At 44.7% G+C, this 12,822-nt stretch overlaps 1 protein-coding gene across 4 annotated transcripts in view; it reads left to right on the forward strand.

Annotated features, from left to right (window-relative positions):
* Nucleotides 1-12,822, forward strand: part of LOC142568468 (DNA excision repair protein ERCC-6-like) — a 595,812-nt gene that overhangs the window by 14,284 nt on the left and 568,706 nt on the right. For all 4 annotated transcript variants that reach the window (XR_012825434.1, XM_075678394.1, XM_075678392.1 and 1 more), the window contains exons 2-3: nucleotides 2,509-2,832; nucleotides 10,479-10,593. Coding sequence is in view for 3 of the 4 variants with exons in the window: in XM_075678394.1 (XP_075534509.1) it covers nucleotides 2,510-2,832; nucleotides 10,479-10,593 (438 nt within the window). In the remaining variant the exon portion in view is untranslated. The remainder of the gene's footprint in view (nucleotides 1-2,508; nucleotides 2,833-10,478; nucleotides 10,594-12,822) is intronic.

Here is a 12,822-nt window from a genome sequence, read left to right on the forward strand (position 1 = left end):
CTCGTCTGTTGGCATCGCAGGAATCTCAATGGCATGCTTACAATTGCCGCCATCGTGACACATATTTTTCACCAGGCTCTCTCGTGCTACTTTGGTCCCCTTGCCGCTGAGTGGGGCTCTCCGAGAAACTCCTCCCGTGCTACAAAGGCCCTTACCGTGTTCTACGTTGAGTGACCAATATAGCTTACGAGATCATCCCCGAGACCTCCGTCATGCCACCCGGTTCCACATCACCTGACGTCGTACACCTCTCTCGGCTTAGGCCGTACTATGCCCTTACCGACGGCCCCATCTGAAGCACCGGGACGGTGCGTTTTCTGCCGGGGGTCGTGTTGCGGTGGAAAAGAGAACAAAGTCGTCGATGGTAAAAACGACGAAGTGGCAACAGCCTCTTGAGGTTCTGTGCTGCTGTATATATATGCATCATGTAAATACATCGTGTAAATAGTTTATACCCGTGACAATATCAAGGCAGTACTCTAGACGCGCAACTATAACAGCAATAAAGAAACATGTTAGACTAGAACTGCTACAGGTAAGACGCCAGAAGCACCGGCTGAAACTTCTGCACGCAACGTACACTGATGTGACAGACATTGACAAGCTAAAATACCTTAAAGCACCCCACTATATCTCAAACAAAAAAGACCACAGTTTAAAAATACGTGAAATTTTCTGCAAAACGAACTATATGAAGTTTTCTTTTTTTCCCCGCTGTATTTCTGAATGGAATAAGTTGCCAGTTGAAGTTGTGAGTGCTCCTCGGGATGTATTTTTAAGACTAATCAATGATTTGTGGTTGCAATCTCCTTCCAAACCAATGGCTGCAGGCTGAATGTACTTTTTTCTTGTACTGTTATTCAAGTACATTTTTTTACTTTTTTATGTATTTTTCTATGTACCTTTCTTTTTCTATCTTGATGCATTGCTCCTTTGTCATCCCTCCTTTTTGTGTGATTATATTCTCGTGCTAGTGACTTTATGTTGTACCCACTTCCCTGCTATAATGCTTCGGCGCTGCAGGGTGTATTGTAAATAAATAAACAAAATAAAGTTCCCAATGCTAAGTTTGGACTGCAGTCCTCAGTTTCAGTTTGCATTCACAGGCTGTGGAAAAAATCGGCTTTATCGTGCAATCGCCTGTTCGTATACTTTTGCTCACGGGTGTACATCTCTCTTACTTCGGTGGGAAGTAAAGCAAAAAACACACAGACATTCTTTTTGTCTGTTTTATTATTTCTCTAAACTGCAGTTTGTCAATATTTCTTTTTGAAATTGAAATTGATTTATTAATTATAGATTGCAGGTTATAAAAAAAAAATAATATACAGAAGGAGGTCCCATAGTCAATGACTGTATCGGGACCTCCTTATCTGTATCGGGAATTCAAGCAACAGATCACACTGATAACAGCTGTTATCTTGAATAATTGTGTAAGTCACGTGTCACCACGAGTGACGTCACACTGCGGACACTAGTACGTAGGTGCAGGTACACGAGTACGTCACCGTCCGGTTTGGAGCACGGTTGCTGCGACGGAAAGGGAAAACGGTGTTCGGATTGAAATTTCAGACCTTTCTGCAACGCGTAGCAATGTAATTCTTTGCAATCACGCATTGTGTGCTCTGCGCTTGTGGGCTCAAAATGGCCAGACCTGCTGTGAGGGGCTCTTTAAAGGGCCCCTTTTGAGCATGCATCAGAAATGCTTTTTCACGCTAATATATGAATCACACTGGCTGGGTACACAGTAAAACATAGGAATTTAAAAAAGATGTCTATGTGCATGAGGTTCACTGAATTGTTTGCGTGCATTTGGCCCCAACATTAGCCCTTAGGTGTGGTTTTCAGGGTAGCTTTTTTTTTTTGTCATCATTCTCGGGAAGTGCATTGGGTAAGCATTGCACAACACTTTGAGTTGTTAGAAACTAGATAGAAATAGCGGGCACCACAAACGCAAACGGCATATACAGAGGTAAACAAGGTGAAGGTCAAGGGAACATTTGGTTATGGCGAGAACTAGCCAGAAGGCGAAACTGCCGTTAAAAAAATTTAATTGATGGTATATAAATTGAACTAAGTGCAACAAGGCAAGCTGGGAAGTGCACATGCATGTAGGCACTACGATGTCAACAAACGTGCCCTTCATGTGGCACACATTGCATATCCACCACTCTAGCTCGTTATGGGAGGCACTGCCCCATTGAGAAATGAAAAGAAGTTAATTCTGCTGGACATAAAATATACTTTGAGCTAGCAACACTGTGGGTGACATTGTGAAGCTGTGATGTAAGGTCACGCAGTGTTACACTATGCGCCGGCGGCAACAACATTCATGATACATACCTACGTTTCACCCCATGTGGCGGCACACTCTATATGCATGTATATGTATGTTTATATGTTGTACATTTTCTAGTTACATTTAATAGTGTTTTGTTTCCTGTAAGTACCGGTGTCTAGGTGTATAAAATGTTTAGTGACACTAATGCCACTGTGTTCTATACTCAGCATGGATCCTGGTGGAGAAGGTGACAGGCCGACTGCTGCCAGCGGTGGACCCGAAGCACTGTTGGCTGGTGTGCAGGGCTGCGATGCTGAAGTAGCCGGTCTGGGAACAAGTGCTCTAGCCGAGGGGTTGTTGTGGGCAGCTGATGTGGAAATGGTGTCAGACCAGGTACCTGAGCTTCATGGCCTTGGCATATCTGTGTACAACCAGGCTGATCTGGAAAAAGGTGTTCTGGAGGAGATGGATCGCATTGCCCAGCGAAAGGAGGCCGAAGAGTGTCGAAGGGCCACCGAGAAGAAGCTGTTGGCTGTACGTAAGGACATCACGTGAGTGTTCATTTCTTGACCTCCATGTTCAGATTGGGCATTTCCAGCTGCTGCTGCTGGTATCATAGGGTGGCAGCAAAGTGTGGATTCACCATTGAAAGGACAACGCACAGCCCTTATATACTTCTGCTGAATTGCCACAGATCACCTATGGAGGCACCACTTACGCAGTTGAGTTGCTATATATATTAGCGCGACAAATCTTGCCAGTGCTCATTGCTGCACCATTGGCAGAGGAGAGCAAAGGTAAATAATACAGATGCCAACCAATAATTTGCACTTGACGTGGATTGCCAAGAAAGTGAGTACTCGGGAGTCGGTAATGCGATATTTGCCTGAAATAAAGTGGCTTTATTCTGAAAGTGGCCAGAAAAGGTGTGCCATAATCTTGGATGTCACTTTTGGGGGCAGCTTCAAATTCGTGTGACTAGCGCAATATGCATCTGCATCTATGAGACAGCATTCTTGGAACAGTGGCAAGCCCGCAATCTTGTCACAGTGCGGCAATGCTGCCAGCTGTTGATGCGTGTGGTGCCAGCAATGTGAAATATTGCGAAAATGAATGTATCTTCGGAAGTGATCAGAAGAATACAGCCCAAGTTCGTCAACATGATGCTGCACACACATACACACTGGCTTTTGGCCTGGACAGTCCACAGCCATGATTTTCTAGCAATGCCTTTTATGCTCTTCCTTTTTACGGTCAGTGGTCAGAGTGATGGTTGCACACATTGTCAGTGGGATCAGCTGCTCATGAACGGTGGATGATAAGAGCAGTGCAGAATTGAGCAGAAGGCATCGCTACAAAATCTCTGCCTGTATCTCGACCATTGTCATGCTGTTGCTACAGATATACAAAAGTACAGTCAATGTGTGCACGGAATATTCATCGGCGACTAGTAGACTCCCTTTAAGACGAACTCGAAGGGACCAAGAAAATTTGTTCGTCTTATCAGTTGAATAATTGGCAACATGACCAGGTGCATCCAAATATCTTATTTCAGAACAGTAAATGAAGTAGACGTAAAGAGGCGGAAGAATGACTACAGTTGAACCTCGCAATAACGAAATTGGTGGGAAACATGAAAAAATTCGCTGTCGCGAGAATTTCGTTGTTGCGAAAAGAGACAGCACAGATAGGTAATGCATCGCAGAACAAAACTTTACTGTCCAAATTCCGTTAGCTTACTTTGCAAGCTTTGCTCGAAGATATAGAACCACATTGTTGACAGTACAAAGTGTGCCGCATGCGTCGACCAGCAGTGGCAGTAGTGCTGTAGCGCAGAATTTACGGTCAACTGCCTTCGGAGATGCGATCACTTGCTGAGATTTTGCGTAACTCGGCACCGGATGCAGAGCAAGAGCGCATGCAGCAGCATTTCTCCAGCGCATGCTGTTGCCCATAGGCGCCGACGCGGCCGGTGCCGATCGCAAAAGTGATCGTATCTTGTGTATGCAAAGGCAAACGATCGAGATAACGGCCCTTTCGTGCAAATCTACATCCGGCGTAGAATCCACACACGATGCCTGTCGGGTGGCACCAAAACCAGCGTTCTTGAAGCAAGGGATGCGTATTCCCGGACGATCGGTCAGTCATGGCCCCATGCGTGACACTCCATATGCCGCGACCGCCATCTCAAGCGCCATAAACAATTCCACATAGGTGGGACGTGGATTTCTTTGTTCTTGCTGCATTTTTCTCACCGACGCGCACATTACGCAGTGCACTGCCGTGATCGGGGATTGTTGTTCTAAACGCGCGTCCAGTTTGCGTTCAGTCTCGCCTCACGCAATTGGACTAGGCCTCGCCGAGTCGTCAACCGCGGGGAACGCAAAATGAACACGCGTTTCGAACAACGATCTCGCCTGGAAGGCGCGCAAACACCGTCGTCACATGTCGGTAGCAACGTGCGTGCCGCTCATGGTGCCGCTTCAAACGGGCGATCAACAAACAAGGTGGCGGCCATGACGTGTTTCCAGCGCACTGATCGCTTCCGGCGCTTGGTTGTTCTTGTGAACAAAAATGGCGGCCCCCACACAAGTGTTATGTGGTGGTATTTTACGCAATTTTAATGCAAAACAATCGCATTTGAGCACATTTTGGAGCCTGCTAGCCTTACGCAATATGCGAAGTTACGTTCCGGCAAATTTCGTTGATGCGGGATTGCAGTACAGCTACATTTCGTTGCCGAGAGGTACGAAATGCATTAAATCCTATGGGCGTTCGCCGGGGATACGAAAATGTTTCGTTGTCGCGGGAAATTCGTTGTTGTGGTATTTCGTTATCGTGGGTTCTGACTGTAAAGGATTTATTTAGCTGAACTTAATAGAAAGCTGTTTTCAAGTGGTACTCTTGCTTGGTTTAATCCAGTCCGTGATGGATGTTTCGTGCTATGCAAAGCAGCCTCAAACGATGCCATTTCACCTATTGTGCTTTCTGTGCTTTGTGCTGTTGGAAAAAGTTCACTAGGGAGTTCAAGCAGGCATCTGCCGCCTCACAGGTCATCGGTGCAGACTCCAAGCTAGCCGAATTACAAAGGAGTGCGCGGCAAAGCAACCTAGACAAAAGTCTAGGTGATGTTGAGTGAAGTGGGGAGGGTGAAATGAGGCAAAGCATTACAGAGGAGGAAGGTAGCCGGAGGTGCACTGGCTTGACCTCCTCTGGCAGTTGCTGCAGGTTTCATCTGCAATACAGACGTACCGGGTTCGTCTCGTGATAATATCGTCCTCGCACACCGTACACTGTATGAGCGAGTCAAAGTGTGCGACGGTGAGCTGACGATGGCAGCTCAATCTCGCGTGCGCAAAGGAGGAAAGGGGGGGGGGGGGAGGGAGCGCGCCGTCTTCAGTCGCGCACATGGCACCGGGGAGGGAATGTTGTACCTAGGTCGTGTGGGCTTTATCTTGAATGCGATCTGCTTTGAGGGCACAGTCTAGGCAGGTCGTAGCTTTGCTTACGCTGTGTTCTCGTCGCTCAGTTCACGTCGAAGCGATAGACAGCGCGAATGTCACTTCACTCACTGCTGCTGCCGCGATTCCTCACACCAGCATTTTGAAAGTGAGCATCTGTGGTCATTGAGCGGGATATGTTCATGTTTGCCTGTCTGTGCTGACATCACGCTTGTTAATTTAGTTAGTAAGTGAATGTTTACAAGTGGGCATTCTACTCAGGTGCTTGCTGTTATGCAGCAAGCACCTGAGTAGAATGCTCCCAGGTGCAGCGCATCGAGGCACCCTGGCCTCCAGGATCGGTAGCGGTGGCGGTCATTCTGAATGTTCGTCTTAACCGAAGAGCACGTCTGAGGTTCATCTTAAGGGATTTCTTTTGCATTGAGTCTATGAAAGAACAAACAAATGTTCCCATGTTGTTTATTATATGTGAGAATTTGGCTTAACCAAGTTCGTCTTAACGAGAGTTCATTCACTGTACTAGATTGACTATGCTTTGACAGTTTCGGTTTCGAGGAGGCGCCAGTGGCGTATCAAAACAAAAATATTGCTATTTCTGCTCAACTTGGTGGCCATATTAGTGCACAATCGTGCAGTCGGAGTCAGAATTATTGAACAGTGCACTGTAAGGTGTCTGAAATTTTGGTCGTGCTTATAGTACATTAAGTCTGTGAGGCCAATGAGGGAGCTGTTCTGAATAATCAAGCATGTCTGCATTATCGATGTCTGAACAATTGGTTGATGACTGTAATTGAGAATATACAATGTATATTTGAATTCTTTGTTTATTAGTGAAATACTGCAGGCCTTGGAAGGCCCAAGCAGGAGGGGTAATTACATATATAACAATGCAGAACATGTAGAATTGAAGTACAACACAAACATATTACGACAAGCATGTTAGAAAAGAAAAGTAAAATGTGACATTATACAAACAGTACAACAAAATCAGTTTATGCAACACAGCTCCACTAGTGCAAAAGTACAAGTTATTGATAAACTAGAAAAACAACAGCAACAATAACAATAAAGGGTTCATGAGGGAGCAGGTTCAACAACAGGTTAATTAAACTTGAAAAACTCTGCCAATTTAATTAGATATATGTTCATCGACTCAATGCTGGTCACTTCTTCATTGGGCAGGTGGTGATGGTAAGAACTAAATTTTTCACTGCCGTATACATGCCACTAAAAAAGGGAAAAAAATTACTTGTGAAGCAGCGACAATTCATTAGTGGGTATACACTGATAGGTGTGGGCTATATGAAAAAGTTCTAAGAGTTTGAAGATAGAAGGCAAATTTATGGAATTACATAAGCATGAGATCTTCGAATTCTATATCTGTAAGAATCAATTTATTCAGTTGGCCCCGCAACTGATAACAGACTCTTTATAGTTGATACATGTACTTAGTTCTGGTGTAAGGAATTAGCGAATGCTGTTCATGATGATTAGGGTAGTGTGACTCATTCGGATGCATGGAAGCTAACCCTGAAATACAGTTAAACATTGATATGAGAGAGTCGGTAAATCGGCACTTTACTTTGTTATTAAAATTTTGTTATATTTAAATTTGACCTTTTTATGCAAATAAGTATGTCGCCGACAGATTTTTCTCGCACAGGATGGTCCATAATGTTTTTCGAATTATTGTACAATTGAAAAAAAATTGTGGCGGAACCCATCTCAGTATGACTGTCAACGGTAATGCATTAGCTTGGATTCAATATAGCGACACAACGTATTGCCACCGTTGAAACAAATTACAGCAAAACCTTGTTATAATGAAGTTGAAAGGGGGTTCTAAGCACTTCGCTATAACCATTAGTTCGTTATAGCCACTATCCATTTCTACCACAATTAGCAAGCAAGAGAGGATGTCATCATCATCATCATCAGCCTGGTTACGCCCACTGCAGGGCAAAGGTCTCTCCCATACTTCTCCAACTACCCCGGTCATGTACTAATTGTGGCCATGTCGTCCCTGCAAACTTCATCCGCCCACCTAACTTTCTGCCGCCCCCTGCTACGCTTCCCTTCCCTTGGAATCCAGTCTGTAACCCTTAATGACCATTGGTTATCTTCCCTCCTCATTAAATGTCCTGCCCATGCCCATTTTTTTTTCTTGATTTCAACCAAGATGTCATTAACTAGCGTTTGTTCCCTCACCCAATCTGCTCTTTTATTATCCCTTAACGTTCCACCCATCATTCTTCATTCCACAGCTCGTTGCGTCATCCTCAATTTAAGTAGAACTCTTTTTGTAAGCCTCCAGGTCTCTGCCTCGTAGGTGAGTACTGGTAAGACACAGCTGTTATACACTTTTCTCTTGAGGGATAATGGCAACCTGCTGTTCATGATCTTAGAATGCCTGCCAAACGCACCCCAGCCCATTCTTATTGTTCTGATTATTTCAGTCTCATGATCCGGATCCGCGGTCACTACCTGCCCTAAGTAGATGTATTCCCTTACCACTTCCAGTGCGCCGCTACCTATTGTAAACTGCTGTTCTCTTCCGAGACTGTTAAACATAACTTTAGTTTGCTGCAGATTCATTTTTAGACCCACCCTTCTGCTTTGCCTTTCCAGGTCAGTGAGCATGCATCGCAATTGGTCCCCTGAGTTACTAAGTAAGGCAATAACATCAGCGAATCACAAGTTACTAAGGTATTCTGCATTAACTCTTATCCCCAATTGTTCCCAATCCAGGTCTCTGAATACGTCGCGTAAACACGCTGTGAATAGCATTGCAGAGATCGTATCTCCCTGCCTGACGCTTTTCTTTATTGGGATTTTGTTGCTTTCTTTATGGAGGACTACGGTGGCTGTGGAGCCGCTGTAAATATCTTTCAGCATTCTTACATACGGCCCGTTTACACCCTGATTCCGTAATGCCTCCATGACTGCCGAGGTTTCGACTGAATCAAACGCTTTCTTGTAATCAATGAAAGCTATATATAGGGGTTGGTTATATTCCGCACATTTCTCTATCGCCTGATTGATAGTGTGAATATGGTCTATTGTTGAGTAGCCTTTACGGAATCGTGCCTGGTCCTTTGGTTGACAGAAGTCTAAGGTGTCCCTGATTCTATTTGCGATTACCTTAGTAAATACTTTGTAGGCAACAGACAGTAAGCTGATCAGTCTATAATTTTTCAAGTCAGTGGCGTCCCCTTTCTTACGGATTAGGATTATGTTAGCGTTCTTCCATTCAACAAATCTACTGTTACCTGATCCTCCCCAGCTACCTTCCCCCTTTGCATAGCTCCCATGGCTTTCTTTACTTCTTCTGGCGTTACTTGGGGGATTTCAAATTCCTCTAGAGTATTCTCTCTTCCATTATCGTCGTGGGAGCCACTGGTACTGTATAAATCTCTATAGAACTCCTCAGCCACTTGAACTATCTCATGCATATTAGTAATGATATTGCCGGCTTTGTCTCCTAATGCATACATCTGATTCTTGCCAATTCCTAGTTTCTTCACAGCTTGTAGGCTTCCTCCATTTCTGAGTGCAATTCAATCCATATTATACTTCTTTATGTCAGCCGTCTTACGTTTGTTGATTAACTTCGGTTGTTCTGCCAGTTCTATTCTAGGTGTAGGGTTAGAGGCTTTCATACGTTGGCGTGTCTCCATCTCTCGTACTGCGCTTCAACCACTCCAACCGCCGCGGGCCCCAGGGCACGCGGCGAAGCCGGATTACAGGAGACGGGAGCTATGCGGGAAAACAATGTATCAGGGGACACGTGAGAGTTGCGCATCCCCCCAGTGTTTATGTGCAAGTGCGTCAAGTATTAGCATATGACTACGCATTATGAGTATCCCCTATAGACTCATTGACCAAATTCATGGCATGTGCATCAATATCTAGTGACATGGAAAACCTGGAAAAGTCGGGGAATTGTCAGGGAAATTTCGTTCAAAATGAGCAAAGTCAAAGAAAATGACGAAGTGCTGAATTTGCAAATACATGTGCTGAATTGCATAACGAAAGGATGCATTTGTAGTAGAAGTACAGCACTGGAAGCGACATGACAACGCCTGCCATGTAGTGAAGCATCTTGTACATTGTGGGGAAGCATATTGATAGTGCCAGGGTCAAACCTAACATGTAGAGTACATGCCAGTGATGAGTTGAGCACTCTTTTTACGTTGAGCTCTTGTCAAAGTGGTTTGCGATGCACATGGGGTGTGACAGCGTGCAGAGGGACCGGAATCAGAGGAAGGGGCTGAAAGTAGCACAGAACTAAAGTACATGGCTGTGGTAACTGCTGCACTAAGCACTTTGTTACACTACTAAAAGCTGGTCATATGTAGGTCAGATTGGGTACGGGTGTCCATGCAAGTGATTCACACATTCAGGCATGCACTTTCAAGTTTTGTCTTGGTACGTGCACTTGCGATTTTTGCAGGATGGCTGGATTTTGAACTCTAATTGGTGCTGTAACAGCTGTCAGTCTAAATTGTATTTGTAATCATGGAACCAATCACTGGGAAGCATGTACGGACATATTAATAACAAGCTTTTAATGGTACCAGGATTCCTCCTAATTTCAAGGAACACTCTGGATGTGAGCAGTAAGCTTGGCAGCCAGTGAGCTCAGTGAACACCTGTCTCCAGAGTTGTGCACTGTTAGCAGAACTTATGGTATAGAAGGTGTCAGCCAGTAATTGAACGGCTGTTGTATTCTGCAGTGCTGCCAGGCAACGGCTTGACCGCCTGGAGAAGAGTGTGAGCCTGCATCAGCTGGCCTCCAGCCACCATGTCTCGCCAGCCATCTTCACCATGTGCAAGGATAGGGATGACAAGGTGTGTCCCTGCTAATCATCGACCTACAAAAATTGCTCAATTGTCAATTTTAATGCAGCAGCTTTGTATTTCTACATTTTCTGTGCAGTGTATTGTGCATGCTGAACATTCTTTCTTTTTTCTTTTGACAACAAGCAGCTCAATGCCAGACGAATGCCAGAGAGTAAAAAAAGATAAGAAAAAAACGTAGTTGAATGGGGGTCGAAGGTAAGAGTTAACCTCCATTGCACTAAATTTGCATTTCTAACTTACACATGCCATTAATCCCATGCAGTGTTCTTTGGTTCTCATAACGACCTTGCATCATTTCCGATGAGAGTGAGCAAGCACTCCAATAATCTAAGTAATCAATAGCACACATTTCACATTACGAACATGGGAAATTAAGGTCTAAACGAAAACATATATGTGTTGTACCATGGCACACCTGTAAACAAGAAGTAAAAGAACTCCCTGCTCTGCTAATTTCGGCACTGCACAGTATGTAGGAAGGGTAAAGTGCAGCAGTCGAACATTGGTGAGTTCCTGAAATTGGGCAGTAAAGGTTCCTAAAAAAAATAAAGAAGGGGGAGGGGTCAACATGAGGAAGTGGAAGAATGTACCTTTTTCCAATGAGTGACCCCTCTAGCGGTCGCCACTTCAACGAAATTTGATGGGCAAGGCACTTTTCGCCTCTATGCAGTGGTAGCGTTCCACCAAGCAGGCTCTCGTGACGGCCGTCTCTGTTTTCTTTCTTTGTTTTTTTTTGTTGCTTGTGTTGTCGAAGTAACTTCTCGTCGTACTGCTCTAGCAAGCATGTATTTGCTCACGTGTAGCAATAACAAATTTTCTGTTTACTGATGTGAAGGCAACATGCTGTGCGACATGCAGGCCATTTGTAACCAAGATTTGAGAGATGCACCAGCCTTTATTCTTCAACAGCTTGGCTAGTACTTTGATCCAACTGGTGAAGATGTATGAGCGTCAAATGCGTCGCGGCAGGACTTTCTTCAGGATAAACTCGAACGTCGGTTCGAGTGACTCAACTTAAATTAGGTGGTCAACATAAGCAAGCACATGTTTTCTTCAAGAGGGGGCCATGCAAGCAGCTGATCACAATGGACAGACAACGCACAAATGTTCTGCATGGGTACTGCGAGTGTACTGCAGGGGAAGTGTTTCTTTTATCTCGAGATATATATCATATGGCATGGTATGGAGGGGAGTGGGCAGAAGGTAAGTGGATGCAACACATTGTTTTGTCAAGCGCAGCAAATCATTTGCCTGCAAAAAAAGTGAGACTCGCGAGTTGTGTATAATGCGGCCCCACGAGTGTGTCACTTTGGTCTCGTACAATGCATTCCAACGGGCTGTGTGGTGACATTCCTGTTTTTGTTTGACCCCATGTATGGTTGTACAGCTAGTTCGGCCTGCAGGTGCTAGCGCGTTCTTCTTCTTCTTCTTCTTCTTCTACTTCATCATCATCATCATCATCATCATCATCATCATCATCATTCTGGTTATGCCCACTGCAAGGCAAAGACCTCTCCCATACTTCTCCAACTACCCCGGTCATGTACTAATTGTGGCCATGTTGTCCCTGCAAACTTCTTAATTTCATCCGCCAACCTAACTTTCTGCTGCCCCCTGCTACGCTTCCCTTGGAATCCAGTCCGTAACCCTTAATGACCATCGTTTATCTTCCCTCCTCATTACATGTCCCGCCCATGCCCATTTCTTTTTCTTGATTTCAACTAAGATGTCATTAACTCGCGTTTGTTCCCTTATCCAATCTGCTCTTTTCTTATCCCTTAACATTGTCTGTGTCCCTTCACTCGTCCTGTCGTTTAGCACTGTTTTTATTGCTCGTAATCATGAACCAACCAGCCCAAATGCGTACTCTTCTGCAGTTACACCCATGATTCTTATTTCCATAGCTCGTTTCGTCGTCCTCAATTTAAGTAAAACCCTTTTTGTAAGCCTCCAGGTTTCTGCCCCGTTTGTGAGTACTGGTAAGACACAGCTGTTATACACTTTTCTCTTGAGGGATAATGGCAACCTGCTGTTCGTGATCTGAATATGCCTGCCAAACGCACCCCAGCCCATTCTAATTGTTCTGATTATTTCAGTCTCATGATCCAGATCCGCGGTCACTACCTGCCCCAAGTAGATGTATTTCCTTACCACTTTCAGTGCCTCGCTACCTATGGTAAACTGCTGTTCTCTTCCGATACTGTTGAACATTACTTC

Source organism: Dermacentor variabilis, unplaced genomic scaffold, assembly GCF_050947875.1.
Source record: "Dermacentor variabilis isolate Ectoservices unplaced genomic scaffold, ASM5094787v1 scaffold_19, whole genome shotgun sequence".
Taxonomy (NCBI): domain Eukaryota; kingdom Metazoa; phylum Arthropoda; class Arachnida; order Ixodida; family Ixodidae; genus Dermacentor; species Dermacentor variabilis.